Source organism: Merops nubicus, unplaced genomic scaffold, assembly GCF_000691845.1.
Source record: "Merops nubicus isolate BGI_N331 unplaced genomic scaffold, ASM69184v1 scaffold6798, whole genome shotgun sequence".
In the NCBI taxonomy this organism is placed as follows: domain Eukaryota; kingdom Metazoa; phylum Chordata; class Aves; order Coraciiformes; family Meropidae; genus Merops; species Merops nubicus.
In genome coordinates, this window is record NW_008627673.1 from 20,175 (window position 1) to 35,174 (window position 15,000).

Genomic DNA, 15,000 nt, shown 5'->3' on the forward strand with positions numbered 1-15,000 from the left:
AATCACCAGTAATGTATAAGTAATAAAATATATTTATTTTTTTTTAAAGAAAAACCCAAATCTTCAGAAAAAGTCACTGTATAATTCCGTTGCCAATTGTTTATTATTGTACCATGAGATGTGGTATTTACCTTGAAAACTGTTATTTTACTTGTATTTAATGTTCCTCATGTAATATCAAATGCTGCACAAAGTCTATATGATAATAATAATAAGATAATGTTCCTAGTTTTGTCTACAGAACACTACAGTGTTTTCTTTGTTCATGTTTACCTTGTTGCCAAAACACTCATTACTTTATTTTTAAATTAAACCCAGGTTTTTGTGCAATGAGGTGCAATTTGTTCATTTGTATGAACCTTACGTGGATTGCAAAAAATCAAGATAAATCTTCATGCTCAGCATACAATCAGATTACCCCAGGACTATATATTTATGTTGGGTCTGATAGCAATCAATGGTTTAGCTTCATTGCATTTCAAGATGTATTTGCACCCAGTGTCCAGTGATAGTGTCCTCACCCTGGAAATAATTTAGTTGCAAATTGACTGGAAGATGGTGAAAATTGAAAGTTAAAATTAGAAATACTCATAATAAACAGCAGAAAAAAAGGTCAGATGATGCTGCACTATGATGAGATTGGAATGGTTGGTAAATGAGGTTTTGTGTTTGTCGTGAGATGTATGTGACATGCCTACCGAATGCTCTTGTAATATCCAGCCTAGCAGAAGAGATTATCTGGCAAATTGACATTGGAAAGAATTTTCTGATGGACTAGGAAATTAGAATTGCGCTCTTTTCTTTGATGTGTGAGACTAGGCTGCATTACACAGCCAGTTCAGGCATAATATTAAATACAGTATTTAATACTTCATAGCAGAATTACCTATAGAAAACAATTATATTCTGGTTTTGATCACAAATGCCAAACTATAAAAATTTATTGTGTAAACATCTAAGAAAATCCCAAATGAATGATTTTTGCATATAATTAATATTAAATTAGCTCTGAAATCCTGTTCTCTACAGTATTTCTTTTAAAATTTCACTACATTTAGCTTCAGAATTGTAATCAGACAGGAGTTATCAAAACAGCACAATAATCATATTGCTTAGACAGTTTTGAAAAGAGAGAGGGTAATTGCACAGCAGCAAATTAATTATTTTGGAAAACAGGAATATTAAGCAAAAGCTGATTTATTTTAATGTAATACACAAATTCATACTGAGCTGCTAAAGAAAGAACATTATTGATTAATCTTTAAAGGTAAGTTAAGGTTATCTAAACAGTAGAGAAGAGTCAATTTTTAAATGTATTTATAGAGTCTCCATCAAAGATAAAAGTGTATTTTGACTTTAGTGCTTAACAGAGTTGTTTTATTCAACTAATTTTTTTCTCAGACCCTAGGGACTAAAACAAAGAAGACTCTCAAAGACCATACAGACATTTGGATTCAGACTTTTGTAAACCAGGATATTTCAATGTTTAAAATGTGTTATTAAAAATTATGTTTTTGGAACAGGAATAGTCACACCAGAGAAGGAATCAAAAGTCAACACTGTGACAGGGACACAACAGCTTCTTCTGACGAAAGAAGAGGATGGTGCAGCTAAAAAATCGAAGCCTCCAGAGGACAATAAATTTTGTCATGAGCAGGTAAAACACAATGCAACAATTTAATTGCATTCTAGACCTCTTTCAAATAACCTGAGAATGAAACAGAGTTTGTATGCTGTTAAAATAGCAATATCAGCAAGTTATAAAAAGCACACTGACTAATAGTCTGCATCTTAATTTGTGGTTTTGTTTTTTTTGGTTTTTATTTCAGTTCTATCAATGTCCATATTGTAACTACAATAGTAGGGACCCAAATCGTATCCAGATGCATGTCCTGTCACAGCATTCAATGCAGCCTGTTATCTGCTGCCCCCTCTGCCAGGATGTCCTCAGCAACAAAATGCATCTTCAGCTTCATTTGACCCATTTGCACAGTGTGTCTCCTGACTGTGTGGAGAAACTGCTCATGACAGTAAGTGTTCCAAATACTGACGGACATGCTACAGAAAGGTACTGGGGCCTCTGGGCAATGTATTTGTTATGACATAGTATTCAGGTATCCCGAGGAGGGGAGTGGGTCAGGACTTTTGCATTCTGTTGCTAGATCATCCAGTGACTGGCGTCCCTTAGGAAAATGGCTGAAGATGCTGAAAACCTGCAGTTCCTCATGGAATTTAACCTTGGAAAAAACAAGCCTCCGTGTCTCTAAGTGCACACCTGTAAATTTGATCTAATAATATCCAGGTCTCAGAGATATTGTGACTTCTATTGGTAAAATAACAGTTCCTCACAGAATATAGTTTTCAAATGCAACATTCCTGTGTATAGATGGGCTGTACTTGCATTATATTACATAGAATTCACTGTAAAATATCAATAGTGAAGCTAATTGGAGAACACAATTATTTTATTGTACATAATATCCTGTTTCTTACTTTCTGCTTCTGCATAAAAGACCCTTTGTGGTCTTTTTTTTTTAATAAAATGTGAGTATGAAACAGAAAGACAAGTCCAAGAATAGGTAGCAATCCAGTTAAGTCAGTTCTTCAGGATGTGGAATACTTGATTTCAGGTACCTACCCTGGATCTAGCAGGGACTTGAACTGGTTCCTCCATGATTGAGATGAGTGCTATAACCAGCAAACTCTTTGGAGGATGACTCCCATCCAGCCTCACCAGGAAAACTCCATTTTTCACTGCAAAATTGTACAAACCATGTCAAATTAATAAATTTATGTGAAAAATAACTCGGCACCATTCAAAAAAATGTCAGGAAAGACACAATCAGGTCCAGAACGTATTTATTATTACAACATAGATTCAGTTAGAAAACAGACCTCCTAAGACACCCTGATTCTGTTTGTCTTGACTTTTTAGAAAGAGATGCACTTGGAAATCTCAGGGATCCACCAATTCAGTGGTTTATTTCTCTATTCATAGATGACTCCTTCATTTATATGGTTGTGATTGTAGGCCTACCACCTCATTCCCAAATAAAGTGGCAAAAAAAAAAAACAAAAAAAAAAACAAGAAAGAATTTTAAGAGCTGACTAGACTGAAAGTCTAGGATTCCTTGTGCCAAGTGCTGCTGAGCAAATAATGATGATAATTGGGTATTCTTCTTTTATTTTCCTTGGTTTTATACTAACTGTAGCTTTACCAGACCATGTAATTTTGGCCCACCACAAGGAAAATTATGTAGAAATTTAATTCTCACGGACTATTTTACGTAACTAGAAAAACGTGGACACCCACTCCACTGCACCCCCCACCTCACTCCCATATGATGCACTATTAGCTTACTTCTCAAATTCCCCATGATTCCCTCTATGCTGATAATGGGACAGCTTTGAAATCTCTCCTCTCCTCTCCTCTCCTCTCCTCTCCTCTCCTGGTGTTGAAGAGTTGTCTCACTGTTTCTGATAAAAAGTTTGTTGGACAGAGAAAGAAACTGCAAAACATAATCATCATCCTAGTTGCTAACAGTAATATGCTCTATCCATATCTGAACTTTCTGGTGACAAAATAAATACGATTTATAGCAAATGTTTCTTCTCTGGCACATTTAAAGTTATCTACATAATTTTTTAAAAAAGTCCTTCCCTCCAAAATAGATTCAAAGTCACTCATCCTCTGAGAGGATGCTATTAATGCCATGTTTAAATTACAAATATGCTAAGCCCAGGCATTTAAAAATATATCTAGAATTTTTTTTTCTGATAGGCAATTGCTACACATACATACTTTTATATATATAATTCTTATGTATCCTAATAAAATAAAATTATTTATTAAACTGTTAAAGAAGAATAAAAGATGTTTCTGCTCATGCCTAGTAAGGTATATAGCTTCCATTGTTATAGTAATTTACCACTCAAAAATCTCTTCTATGGATATTCTTATTGCCTCTGTATAAAGCAAGGAACTCCTATCCTTATGTCTGAGATGAGGAGCTGCAGCACAGTCTGAACTAATTTACCCAAAGTAATTTAGAAAGAATCTGGCAGTGCAGGAGTTTGAATCCAGTCCTGATAAGTCTTAGTATGAACCCCTAGACTGACCTTTATTTCAGATATGAGTATGTTTTAAAGAACTAAGCAAATGGAAAACATGAAGTATTGAGCAAATTTTTATGTTGACTCAAATGAGTACTGTCAGGCATCTATAAGAGTGCATCCTTCAAAAATTTATGTATATAATTTGAAAGCATAAAACAACAGGTAAAGCAGTCTGAAGGAGACACATAAACAATTGACGACAAGAAAGAGAAAAACCTTATTTTAAATGGAAAAAAGTTCCTAATTCTGTATGGAAATAAGCTTATAATTTTCTTTCAAAGATCATGGAATGTCCAGCACTTGTTTAAAATACAATACAGGTGAAGCAAAATGGGAATGCCCTCAGTCAAGAGCTGATTAATGACCATATCTCAACATGATTTCTGTCTTTGGAGGATGTCTGAGGAGAATTCCCCTAAAAAGTCCAGCCAGCCTGACATAGCCAGCAAAACCTTTAAGATCAATGAACTATTGAGTGTATGTAGTTCTACAGCATCACCTTATTGTGAATTATTTTGAGTTGATTTGCCACCAAGAGACACCCAATACTCTGGACTTATTGTCCGACAGAAACCGTTATCAAGGACTGAATCAAGATCTTGGTTTACTACTGGCAGTTTTGATCCAGATATGGTGGACCTTTTCATTTATAATTTCATACTGTTGTATAGTATTAAATAGTGTGACATTTCATGTAATAATACTGTGTTCTTCATTTTCAAAGGTTCCTGTACCAGATGTCATGATGCCCAACAGTATGCTATTGCCAGCAGCTGCTTCAGAGAAATCTGACCGTGACACATCTGCAAATGTTATAGCTGAGGGATCTGGGAAATATCCAGGTATGCAAGGGAAAGCCCAGGCGTCTAAAAGCTAGGGATGGGCAATTCAGAAACAAACCACTTGTTTCTTTCTTAGTAAAGTGAATCCTTTTTGGCTTGTGTATAGCCACAGAGATAAAAAGAAAAATTATGAGGGAACTGAGTTTGACTGACTGCACCCATTCAGAGCAACTAGGATTCACGTGTATACCAAAATGTTTGCTTTTGGTAGAGGTAAAATTAAACAGTATTGCCTAGCCACTTTAAAGACAAGATCCTCTTTGTTTAACCAGCTAATAAGACCCATTCCTAAAAGACAGTGGCACTTTCACCAGCATCAATGGGTAATTCTAGGTAAGTGATTCTGCCCACATTTCCAGTAGTAGGTTTCTTATCGTGGACACTTACTGCATTCTGCTTTGCTACCTTTCACAGCATGCTTCTCCCTCTCCTCCTCCTCCTATCTGATCACCTGTCCTACCTGTTGCCCCTATTTTTACTTTACCTTCCCCTTTCCTGCTCTTTATTTCCTTCTCTTGTTAGATGCTCCTATTGTACCAATAAACTACCTTACAACAAAGAGAAGGCCTATCCGTTCCTGGCCAGTGGCCACTGCCAGTCTGATCATTGTGTTTGGATTTTACTATTTTTTAACTTTCTGTCTGCTCTATTCTCTGGCATAAGGAGGAGCTGCTGTATTTTGCTAGGCCAACACATAGCATACCTGGTGCCTCTCTTGTTTTCTGATTAAAAAAAGAGAAAGAATTAGTACTATGTGCTATGCTCTTCTACTTGTGTAAAACATTTCACTTTCTTTAACTAGGTGAAAGTTCTGCGGATGATAAAATTACCCCTGGGATCGAAGAATCAAAAACTGGAATGGAAATTAAGACTGAGGAACAGAAGCCACTTAAGGAATCTACTGAAACACCAGACTGGAATAAGAGCAGCAGTAAAGACACAAAGCCCACTGACTCGATGACGGATCAGCTAAACGAGCAGCAGAAGAAGCAACAGCTCTCCGTTTCCGACCGCCACGTCTACAAGTACCGTTGTAACCACTGTAGCTTGGCTTTTAAGACTATGCAGAAGCTTCAGATACATTCCCAGTATCATGCTATTCGGGCAGCTACCATGTGTAGCCTTTGCCAGCGTAGCTTTCGTACATTCCAGGCTTTAAAAAAACACTTGGAAGCGGGCCACCCTGAACTCAATGAAGCTGAACTTCAGCAGCTGTGTGCATCTTTACCTGTCAATGGTGAACTCTGGGCAGAAAGTGAAAATGTGGCACAAGATGATCATGCACTAGAACAGGAAATAGAAAGAGATTATGAGATGGACCAGGAAGGTAAAGCAAGTCCTGTAGGAAGTGACAGTAGCTCTATTCCAGATGATATGGGCTCGGAACCAAAGCGGACCTTACCTTTTAGAAAAGGGCCAAATTTTACTATGGAAAAATTTCTAGATCCATCTCGCCCATATAAGTGTACAGTGTGTAAAGAGTCTTTCACTCAAAAGAACATTCTCCTGGTCCACTATAACTCTGTGTCCCACCTACATAAACTCAAAAAGGTTTTGCAGGAAGCATCAAGTCCTGTCCCTCAAGAAACCAACAGCAGCACTGACAACAAGCCCTACAAATGCAGCATTTGTAATGTTGCCTATAGCCAAAGTTCTACACTGGAAATCCATATGAGATCTGTGCTTCATCAGACAAAGGCAAGAGCTGCAAAATTAGAACCAAGTGGTAATATAAGTAGTGGAAATAATGTAGCAGGGAATGTTAATAGCCCCAGCCAAGGAATGCTAGAATCTGTGAGCTTACCAGCAGTTAACAGCAAAGAAACACACTTAGATGCCAAAGAACTAAATAAAAAGCAAGCTTCTGAATTAATTTCTGCTCAGCCTGCACATCATCCACCTCAGTCACCAGCACAACTCCAAATGCAACTGCAGCATGAACTGCAACAGCAAGCTGCGTTCTTTCAACCCCAGTTTCTAAACCCAGCTTTTTTGCCTCACTTTCCAATGACACCAGAAACACTGCTGCAATTTCAACAACCTCAGTTCCTTTTCCCATTCTATATACCTGGGACAGAATTTAGCTTAAGCCCAGATCTGGGTTTGCCTGGTTCTGCCACATTTGGTATGCCTGGAATGGCTGGTATGACAGGATCACTGTTAGAAGATTTGAAGCAGCAGATACAAACTCAGCACCATGTTGGCCAAACGCAGCTACAGATACTACAGCAACAAGCACAACAGTATCAGTCCACCCAACCCCAACTTCAGTCCCAAAAACAGCAGCAGCAAAGTAGCAAGCTGATGAAAGCAGAGCAAAATACCTTAATAAGTACAGACTGTCAGCTGATAAAGGATATGCCATCATATAAGGAGTCAGAAGAAATTTCTGAGAAACAAGAGAAGCCAAAGCAAGAATTTACTAATGAGAATGAAGGACTAAAAGAAAACAAAGACACGAAGAAGCCAAAATCCTCAGACTCAGCCATCCCACCACCAAGAATAGCTTCTGGTGCAAGGGGGAATGCAGCCAAGGCTTTGTTGGAGAACTTTGGGTTTGAGTTAGTTATTCAATATAATGAGAACAGACAAAAGGTGCAGAAAAAAACCAAGACTGGTGAAGGTGAAAACACAGACAAACTGGAATGTGGAACGTGCAGTAAGCTCTTTTCCAATATTCTTATTCTGAAGAGTCATCAAGAACATGTGCATGGACATTTTTTTCCATATGGGGCATTAGAAAAGTTTGCCCGACAGTACCGGGAGGCATATGACAAGCTTTATCCAATTTCTCCATCTTCTCCAGAAACACCGCCACCTCCACCACCACCTCCTCCACCACCTCCACCTCCTCCTCCAACTCCTTCTCAGCCTTCATCAGCTGGGGCTGGAAAAATTCAAAACCCAGCTCCCACTCCTTTGCAAGCTCCACCACCCACACCCCCACCGCCACCTCCTCCTCCACCACCACCTCCTCCTCCACCACCACCACCATCAGCCCCACCTCAAGTCCAGCTTCCTGTTTCACTTGATCTCCCACTTTTTCCTCCAATTATGATGCAGCCAGTGCAGCATCCTGCATTGCCTCCTCAGCTTGCCCTCCAGTTGCCACCAATGGACACTTTATCTGCAGATCTCACCCAGCTTTGTCAACAGCAGCTGGGACTAGATCCCAGTTTCCTGCGGCACTCTCAGTTCAAGCGTCCACGAACAAGAATCACAGATGACCAGTTAAAAATCTTGCGGGCTTATTTTGATATTAACAATTCTCCAAGTGAAGAGCAGATCCAAGAAATGGCTGAGAAATCTGGTCTTTCACAGAAAGTTATCAAGCACTGGTTTCGTAATACACTGTTTAAAGAACGACAGAGAAATAAAGATTCACCATATAACTTCAGCAACCCTCCTATAACAGTGTTAGAAGATATCAGAATAGATCCTCAACCTTCAGCTGTAGAACCTTACAAGTCTGATGCATCTTTCAGCAAGAGGTCATCTAGGACTCGGTTTACTGACTACCAGCTTCGTGTCCTCCAAGACTTCTTTGACACAAATGCTTATCCAAAGGATGATGAAATTGAACAACTTTCAACTGTACTTAACTTACCCACTCGAGTTATTGTTGTATGGTTCCAAAACGCACGACAAAAAGCCCGCAAAAGTTACGAAAATCAAGCTGAAACTAAAGACAATGAGAAAAGGGAACTGACGAATGAGCGTTATATACGAACTAGTAACATGCAGTATCAGTGCAAAAAGTGCAGTGTGGTTTTTCCCAGGATCTTTGATTTGATTACACACCAGAAAAAACAGTGTTATAAAGATGAAGATGATGATGCTCAAGATGAAAGCCAAACTGAAGATTCTATGGATGCCTCTGATCAAACGGTGTACAAGAACTGCACAGTTTCTAGCCAAAACGATTCATCAAAAAACTTAGCAATCACAGCAGCAAGCTCTGGCTCTGGTTCTAGTACTCCTTTGATTCCATCACCCAAACCAGAACCTGAGAAAGCTTCTCCTAAACCAGAGCCTGTAGAAAAACCAAAACAAAATGAAACAATCTCTAAGCAAACCGATACAACTTCCCAAAGTGCCAAACCAGTACAGTCTACTCCAGTAAACTCTTCAGACCTTCAGCCCCCAGCTTCTCAACCACAGCAACAGAAACAGCCACAGATAGCAGGGAGACCTCCTTCTGCATCACAAACCACACCTGTTCCTTCCAGTCCTTTACCAATTTCAATGACTTCTTTACAGAACAGTCTACCTCCTCAGTTATTACAGTACCAATGTGATCAGTGTACAGTTGCCTTTCCAACTCTAGAACTTTGGCAAGAGCACCAGCACATGCATTTCCTAGCAGCCCAAAACCAATTTCTTCACTCACAGTTTTTAGAAAGACCAATGGATATGCCCTATATGATATTTGACCCAAATAATCCTTTGATGACTGGACAGTTACTTAATAGTTCTCTTACTCAGATGCCACCACAAACTGGCTCATCACATACAGCACACCCTGCTACAGTTTCTGGTTCCCTGAAAAGAAAACTAGATGATAAAGAAGACAATAACTGTAGTGAGAAAGAAGGAGGAAACAGTGGAGAGGATCAACATCGAGATAAGCGTTTAAGAACTACAATTACTCCAGAGCAGTTGGAAATACTCTATGAGAAGTACCTTCTAGATTCTAATCCCACCAGAAAGATGCTAGATCACATTGCACGTGAGGTGGGACTGAAAAAGAGAGTGGTACAAGTCTGGTTTCAGAATACAAGAGCCCGAGAACGGAAGGGACAATTCCGTGCAGTCGGTCCAGCCCAGTCCCATAAAAGGTGCCCTTTTTGTCGAGCTCTATTTAAAGCAAAATCAGCTCTAGAAAGTCACATTCGCTCTCGACATTGGAATGAAGGGAAACAAGCTGGTTATAGTTTGCCTCCAAGTCCTTTGATATCCACTGAAGATGGAGGAGAAAGTCCACAAAAGTACATGTTTTTTGATTACCCATCACTGTCATTAGCAAAAACTGAATTATCCAGTGAAAATGAATTAGCCTCCACTGTGTCAACCCCTGTTAGCAAAACTGCAGAAATGTCACCGAAGAACCTTTTAAGTCCTTCTTTTAAAGCAGAGTCTAGCGAGGATATAGAAAATTTGAATGCTCCTCCAGCTGACTCTGGATATGATCAAAACAAGACTGATTTTGATGAGACATCGTCAATTAATACAGCAATTAGTGATGCCACAACAGGGGATGAGGGGAACAATGAAATGGAAAGCACGACTGGCAGTTCGGGGGATGCAAAACCTGCATCACCTCCCAAAGAACCAAAACCACTTGTGAATGACACACTATCAAAAGCTGCAACTACACCTACAAATGAGAATACCGATGACAAATTTCTCTTTTCCCTAACAAGCCCCTCCATACATTTCAGTGAGAAAGATGGTGATCATGACCAAAGTTACTATATTACTGATGACCCTGATGATAATGCTGACCGCAGTGAAACTTCAAGTATAGCTGATCCAAGTTCACCTAACCCATTTGGAGCTAGCAATCCCTTTAAATCCAAAAACAGTGATCGGCCAGGCCACAAACGTTTCCGAACACAAATGAGTAACCTTCAGCTTAAAGTTCTCAAGGCTTGCTTTAGTGACTACCGAACTCCAACAATGCAGGAATGTGAAATGCTAGGGAATGAGATTGGCCTGCCCAAACGTGTGGTCCAGGTCTGGTTTCAGAATGCCCGGGCTAAAGAAAAGAAATTCAAAATTAACATAGGGAAGCCATTCATGATAAATCAGACTGGACCTGATGGGACAAAGCCAGAATGTTCTCTGTGTGGTGTGAAATATTCTGCTCGTTTGTCCATAAGAGATCATATCTTTTCAAAACAACATATTACAAAAGTAAGAGAAACTGTGGGAAGTCAGCTAGATCGGGAGAAAGATTATTTAGCTCCTACAACTGTTAGACAGCTGATGGCACAGCAAGAATTGGATCGCATAAAGAAGGCTACTGATGTGCTAGGATTAACAGTACAGCAGCCGGGCATGATGGACAGCAGTTCTCTTCATGGTATCAGTTTGCCAGCAGCTTATCCTGGACTCCCTGGCCTTCCTCCTGTTCTTCTGCCTGGAATGAATGGTCCATCCTCCTTACCTGGATTTCCACAAGGTTCAAACAGTAAGTCTATGAAGGGGTGATTTTCTCATTTTATTAATCTGATCATCTTGTATAGTTGTCTTTCCCTTCTAAAACACAGCATTTATGCATTCATATAGTGTTTGTGAGACTGGTGTGAGTAGCTAAAAATACTGCTTTGCAGTGTACTCAGTACAATTCTCAATTGTTAATGTATGACAGAGAAAGTTTTAGTCTACATTATGCTTCTGTAGCAAAAGCAATGGAACAGTAGTATTGCTATGCTTTTTGTTTGTTTGTTTTGAACAATACTCCTTGAGGTAAAATACGGGTTAGAATTTTGTACATATTTTTTTTGTATAAAAATATTTAAAGTAATACCTGATGGAGCACAAAACAGTAATTCTCACAGTAACGGCTTATCAGGCATTTGGTCCAACCCTTAGAACAGTCCAACCTGTTGTTTAATTCAGAATATTTAAAATACAGTGTTGCCCAAGATCCTCTATTGCATTTCTGAATAACTGCCTGCTAAGACAAGGTTTTTGTTGGAGGTGATTTGTAATGGTAGTTTCATTGTGATCCGAATTCCAGGAGCTGCTGAACATCTCCCACCCCTAGTTTTTAAAGTCACTGCAGATATGTACAGCTTTATTTGGTGCTGCACTTTTAACTGAACACGTAACTCTACTGACTCTTTTGACTCTGGGGTTTGCTCCCATTGGGAAGTACTTCCTTTTGCAGTAAGTTTCACTAACATTGAAGAATCAAGTTTTCTGCAGAATCATTTGTTTAGTCTTCAGAGAATTAACCTTTTTTTTTTTTCTTGTATTAGGCTCCAGTTTTGTATTTAGGCAGTCAGAGTTCATTTTGAGTGCAATCTTGCAGACTGAAGCTCTCCCATTCATAATCTAACTTTGCACATTCCTTTCAGATATGTACACAGCAGAGTTAGGAAGCTGTTTAAGACCCACCACCTCATTTTATCCAGTAATTCCACTTGCTGTTGATCTCTAAACTTTGATTTAGAAAGCAACTCGCTTTGGCAAGTAAAGCAGGGGCTTAATCACCAGTATCGTTAGACATACGAAGGCTGTAACAATGTGTTCTCTGCTACCCCTCTCTGCTTTGATTGATGATGATCATGTTATTGTTTCCCTAAGTGGTGGTCAAAGCATCTTGTTTTTTCTCTTCATTGGAACAGAATGACTTTCTTTCCACAATGGAGTCTCTGGCTGAGTGCCCTTTGGCTTTTGTCGAACAGTTATTGGCACAGAGAGTGCATATAAAGGAAATACAAAGTTGCTATATTTCCTTCTTAATGGCACACAGTGTCCAGGTCCAAAAATGGTTGGTTGTTGTTCATCAAAATTATAGATATGGTTTCTCCATGTGACTTTGCTAAATAGCTTTTGTTAGGTTGACCTTCAGGTAAAATGGACTCCAGAAACCTCAAGCTTTGTCTATACTGCTAAATGAAATATGCTTGGGAAGATAGCCCTATGTTCTTCTACTCTCAAAACCAGGAAGTCCTTATTCAAAGTGAGCCTTGGGAATGGTCAAGGACTGATAGTCTTTCAGCTGTGCTCAGGAGTTGTTTAGGAAAATGTTAGTTGACCCAGACCAAAACAGTGCCAATGACCATTCTTACTATTTAACTTTACAGACAATTTAGTTTACGTTTTGGGGAAATGCTGTCTGGTACTGTGTAACTTGCTGGTGTCAGTATAGCCTCACAGTCTGTAAATTGGCCTGTTAAAAAATGCAAAAGGTATTATCACAGGCCAACTGGCCCATATTAATTCAGTTCTCAGTTTTCCACTAAATATGTCTTCTTTAAGACAAATTTAAAACAGTAGTACCATAGCATACACTGCACACTTCCAACTGAGATGGATTTTTACCCCCTTTCATCTTTCATCTCTTAAGGCTAATTAGCCCATCGTGGGCAAAGCACACTGTGTAAACTCGGTAGTAGAATCCTGTTGTTAACTTTTTCTTCTGCCGTATGCTAAATATCCCCTACATCTCACTTTTGTTGCCTGGCAAATATTTGCATGCATAAATCTCTATTCCCTAATAATACATAATGGAGCAGTCATAATGGCTGGAAAAAAATGTAGATTATTTTAATCATTGATCATAGAAAAGCAGCAATACACTCAGATATTCTCTGATACATGCTCAACACTACTACTTTCTTCACCTACTTAATTAATTTCTATTGTCTTCTCTACCTTGCTTTGGATGATAGCTCACATTCATATTTGATGCTAAAAATTCCTTAAGAAGTATCTTTTTGGAAGCAGGCTTCCAAGCAAGATTTTGGCTACAGTTCTTCTGGCAGTGCACGTATTCCCAGACGGCAGGACAATCGTTCTGCATCATTCTTTGCATGAAGGACTTTTTGAAGCTAACTCCATGATGACTCACTGTCCTATAACTCAAGTCTACTTCTTGTGAATTCCACTGCAAGTGTGTTATTTCTTCTCTTGTGGACCAAATCCTGAAAATGCGTCTCAGAAGTTGTTTCTCTGGGATCCCTTACATTCAAATATATACCTGTTTGCACTGTCGCTTCAGGGTTGGTAACTGTATTTCCTGTGGCAAAGCCCATCCATTCTGTCCTACATGTTTGTTTAAAGGACAATGTCAATATTAGTAAGATCTTCACAGTTAAAGAATGTTTACAGTTTGCTGAGACGGGGAACTAGTGGAACTATAATAGTAAACATAACATTTAAAATTCTTTTTTTTGTGTTTCTCTTTCTTCATGTTAGACAGAAAAATTAGCCTGATTAGTTTCATTGGTTAATACAAATTTATAAGGGATTTAACTTTCATATTCTTGCATACAATATTGTTTATGGGTTTCCAAAAAGGTACAAAACCCAGATAAATTTTGCAAAATACTATTCTTTTTCAAAATAGTATTTCCTTTTACAACAAGTTTGAAATAGCAGACTTGAAAATAATGTTAAATCACAAATTATGATGATCAGCAATTCATTTTATCTTCTTTATGTAGTGCTCAAACTGGAGTTTTATTTTCAAAGGTTCTTAGATTTGTCAAAATGAGATAGTTTCCTTTCTGAATGAAAGGATCCGCTGACTTTGAATTCCCTTCTTTTGTTCTAAAACAAATGTGTTTTAATATCACAATTAATGTGTGGTTCTAAGATATGTTGAAGAATCCTCTCATCTGTGGTATAAGTTTCTCTATATAATGAAATTATACCACCTTGTGGGAATCAAGTGCTGAGCAAGGTCTCAAAAATACTGCTATGTTTGCCCAGCATAACTCCTAATGTGGAGTTACTTGGTGGAATTCTTGTTAACACAGAATTTTAGCTCTGTCTCATCTTTGTGCTTCAAGCCCCTTATTTTCTAGGTGACTTGTTCTCAGCTGTTCTTAAAATTCACATTCTCTTTTCTTTTTAGCTTTGTGGTTTTGCCTGTGACATCTTGCAGAAAACTAGTGCTTCACCTTGCTTCTAGCTATTAACACTGGTTCTATGAGCATTTTCATGTCATTATCACTACCATAGATCCTTTGCTCATCACTTAAGCCTGGGCTACCTTGAAGAATCACAGCAACTTTTTCCAAGAATGCACACATCACTGGGCAACATGTACCCAGTGAGTTTTGAGATCTTACCAAGAGAGGAATTTGATTTCCTTATTATTAGAGCACTAAATTATGTTCTCTCCATTTGATCCATTTGTAGCAGTTTCATTTTTATATTTTTAGCTCTCTTGATTCCTCCAAGTGAAAGAGAAATCTCTCCTCTTTGGCAGTGACTTAGAAGAAATATCAGGATTAGAATGTTTCTTCATGATTAGTGAATTTCCATCTCTCATGTATGGAAATGGAGCATTAATTTCTTCAAG

At 38.5% G+C, this 15,000-nt stretch overlaps 1 protein-coding gene across 1 annotated transcript in view; it reads left to right on the plus strand.

The window, feature by feature from the left end:
* ZFHX4 (zinc finger homeobox 4) overlaps positions 1–15,000 on the plus strand; it is a gene marked incomplete at its 5' end in the record, with an annotated part of 23,369 nt that overhangs the window by 4,784 nt on the left and 3,585 nt on the right. Inside the window, 4 exons of the mRNA XM_008946399.1 lie at positions 1,524–1,657; positions 1,830–2,030; positions 4,841–4,958; positions 5,761–11,151. Coding sequence (XP_008944647.1) covers positions 1,524–1,657; positions 1,830–2,030; positions 4,841–4,958; positions 5,761–11,151 — 5,844 coding nt within the window. The remainder of the gene's footprint in view (positions 1–1,523; positions 1,658–1,829; positions 2,031–4,840; positions 4,959–5,760; positions 11,152–15,000) is intronic.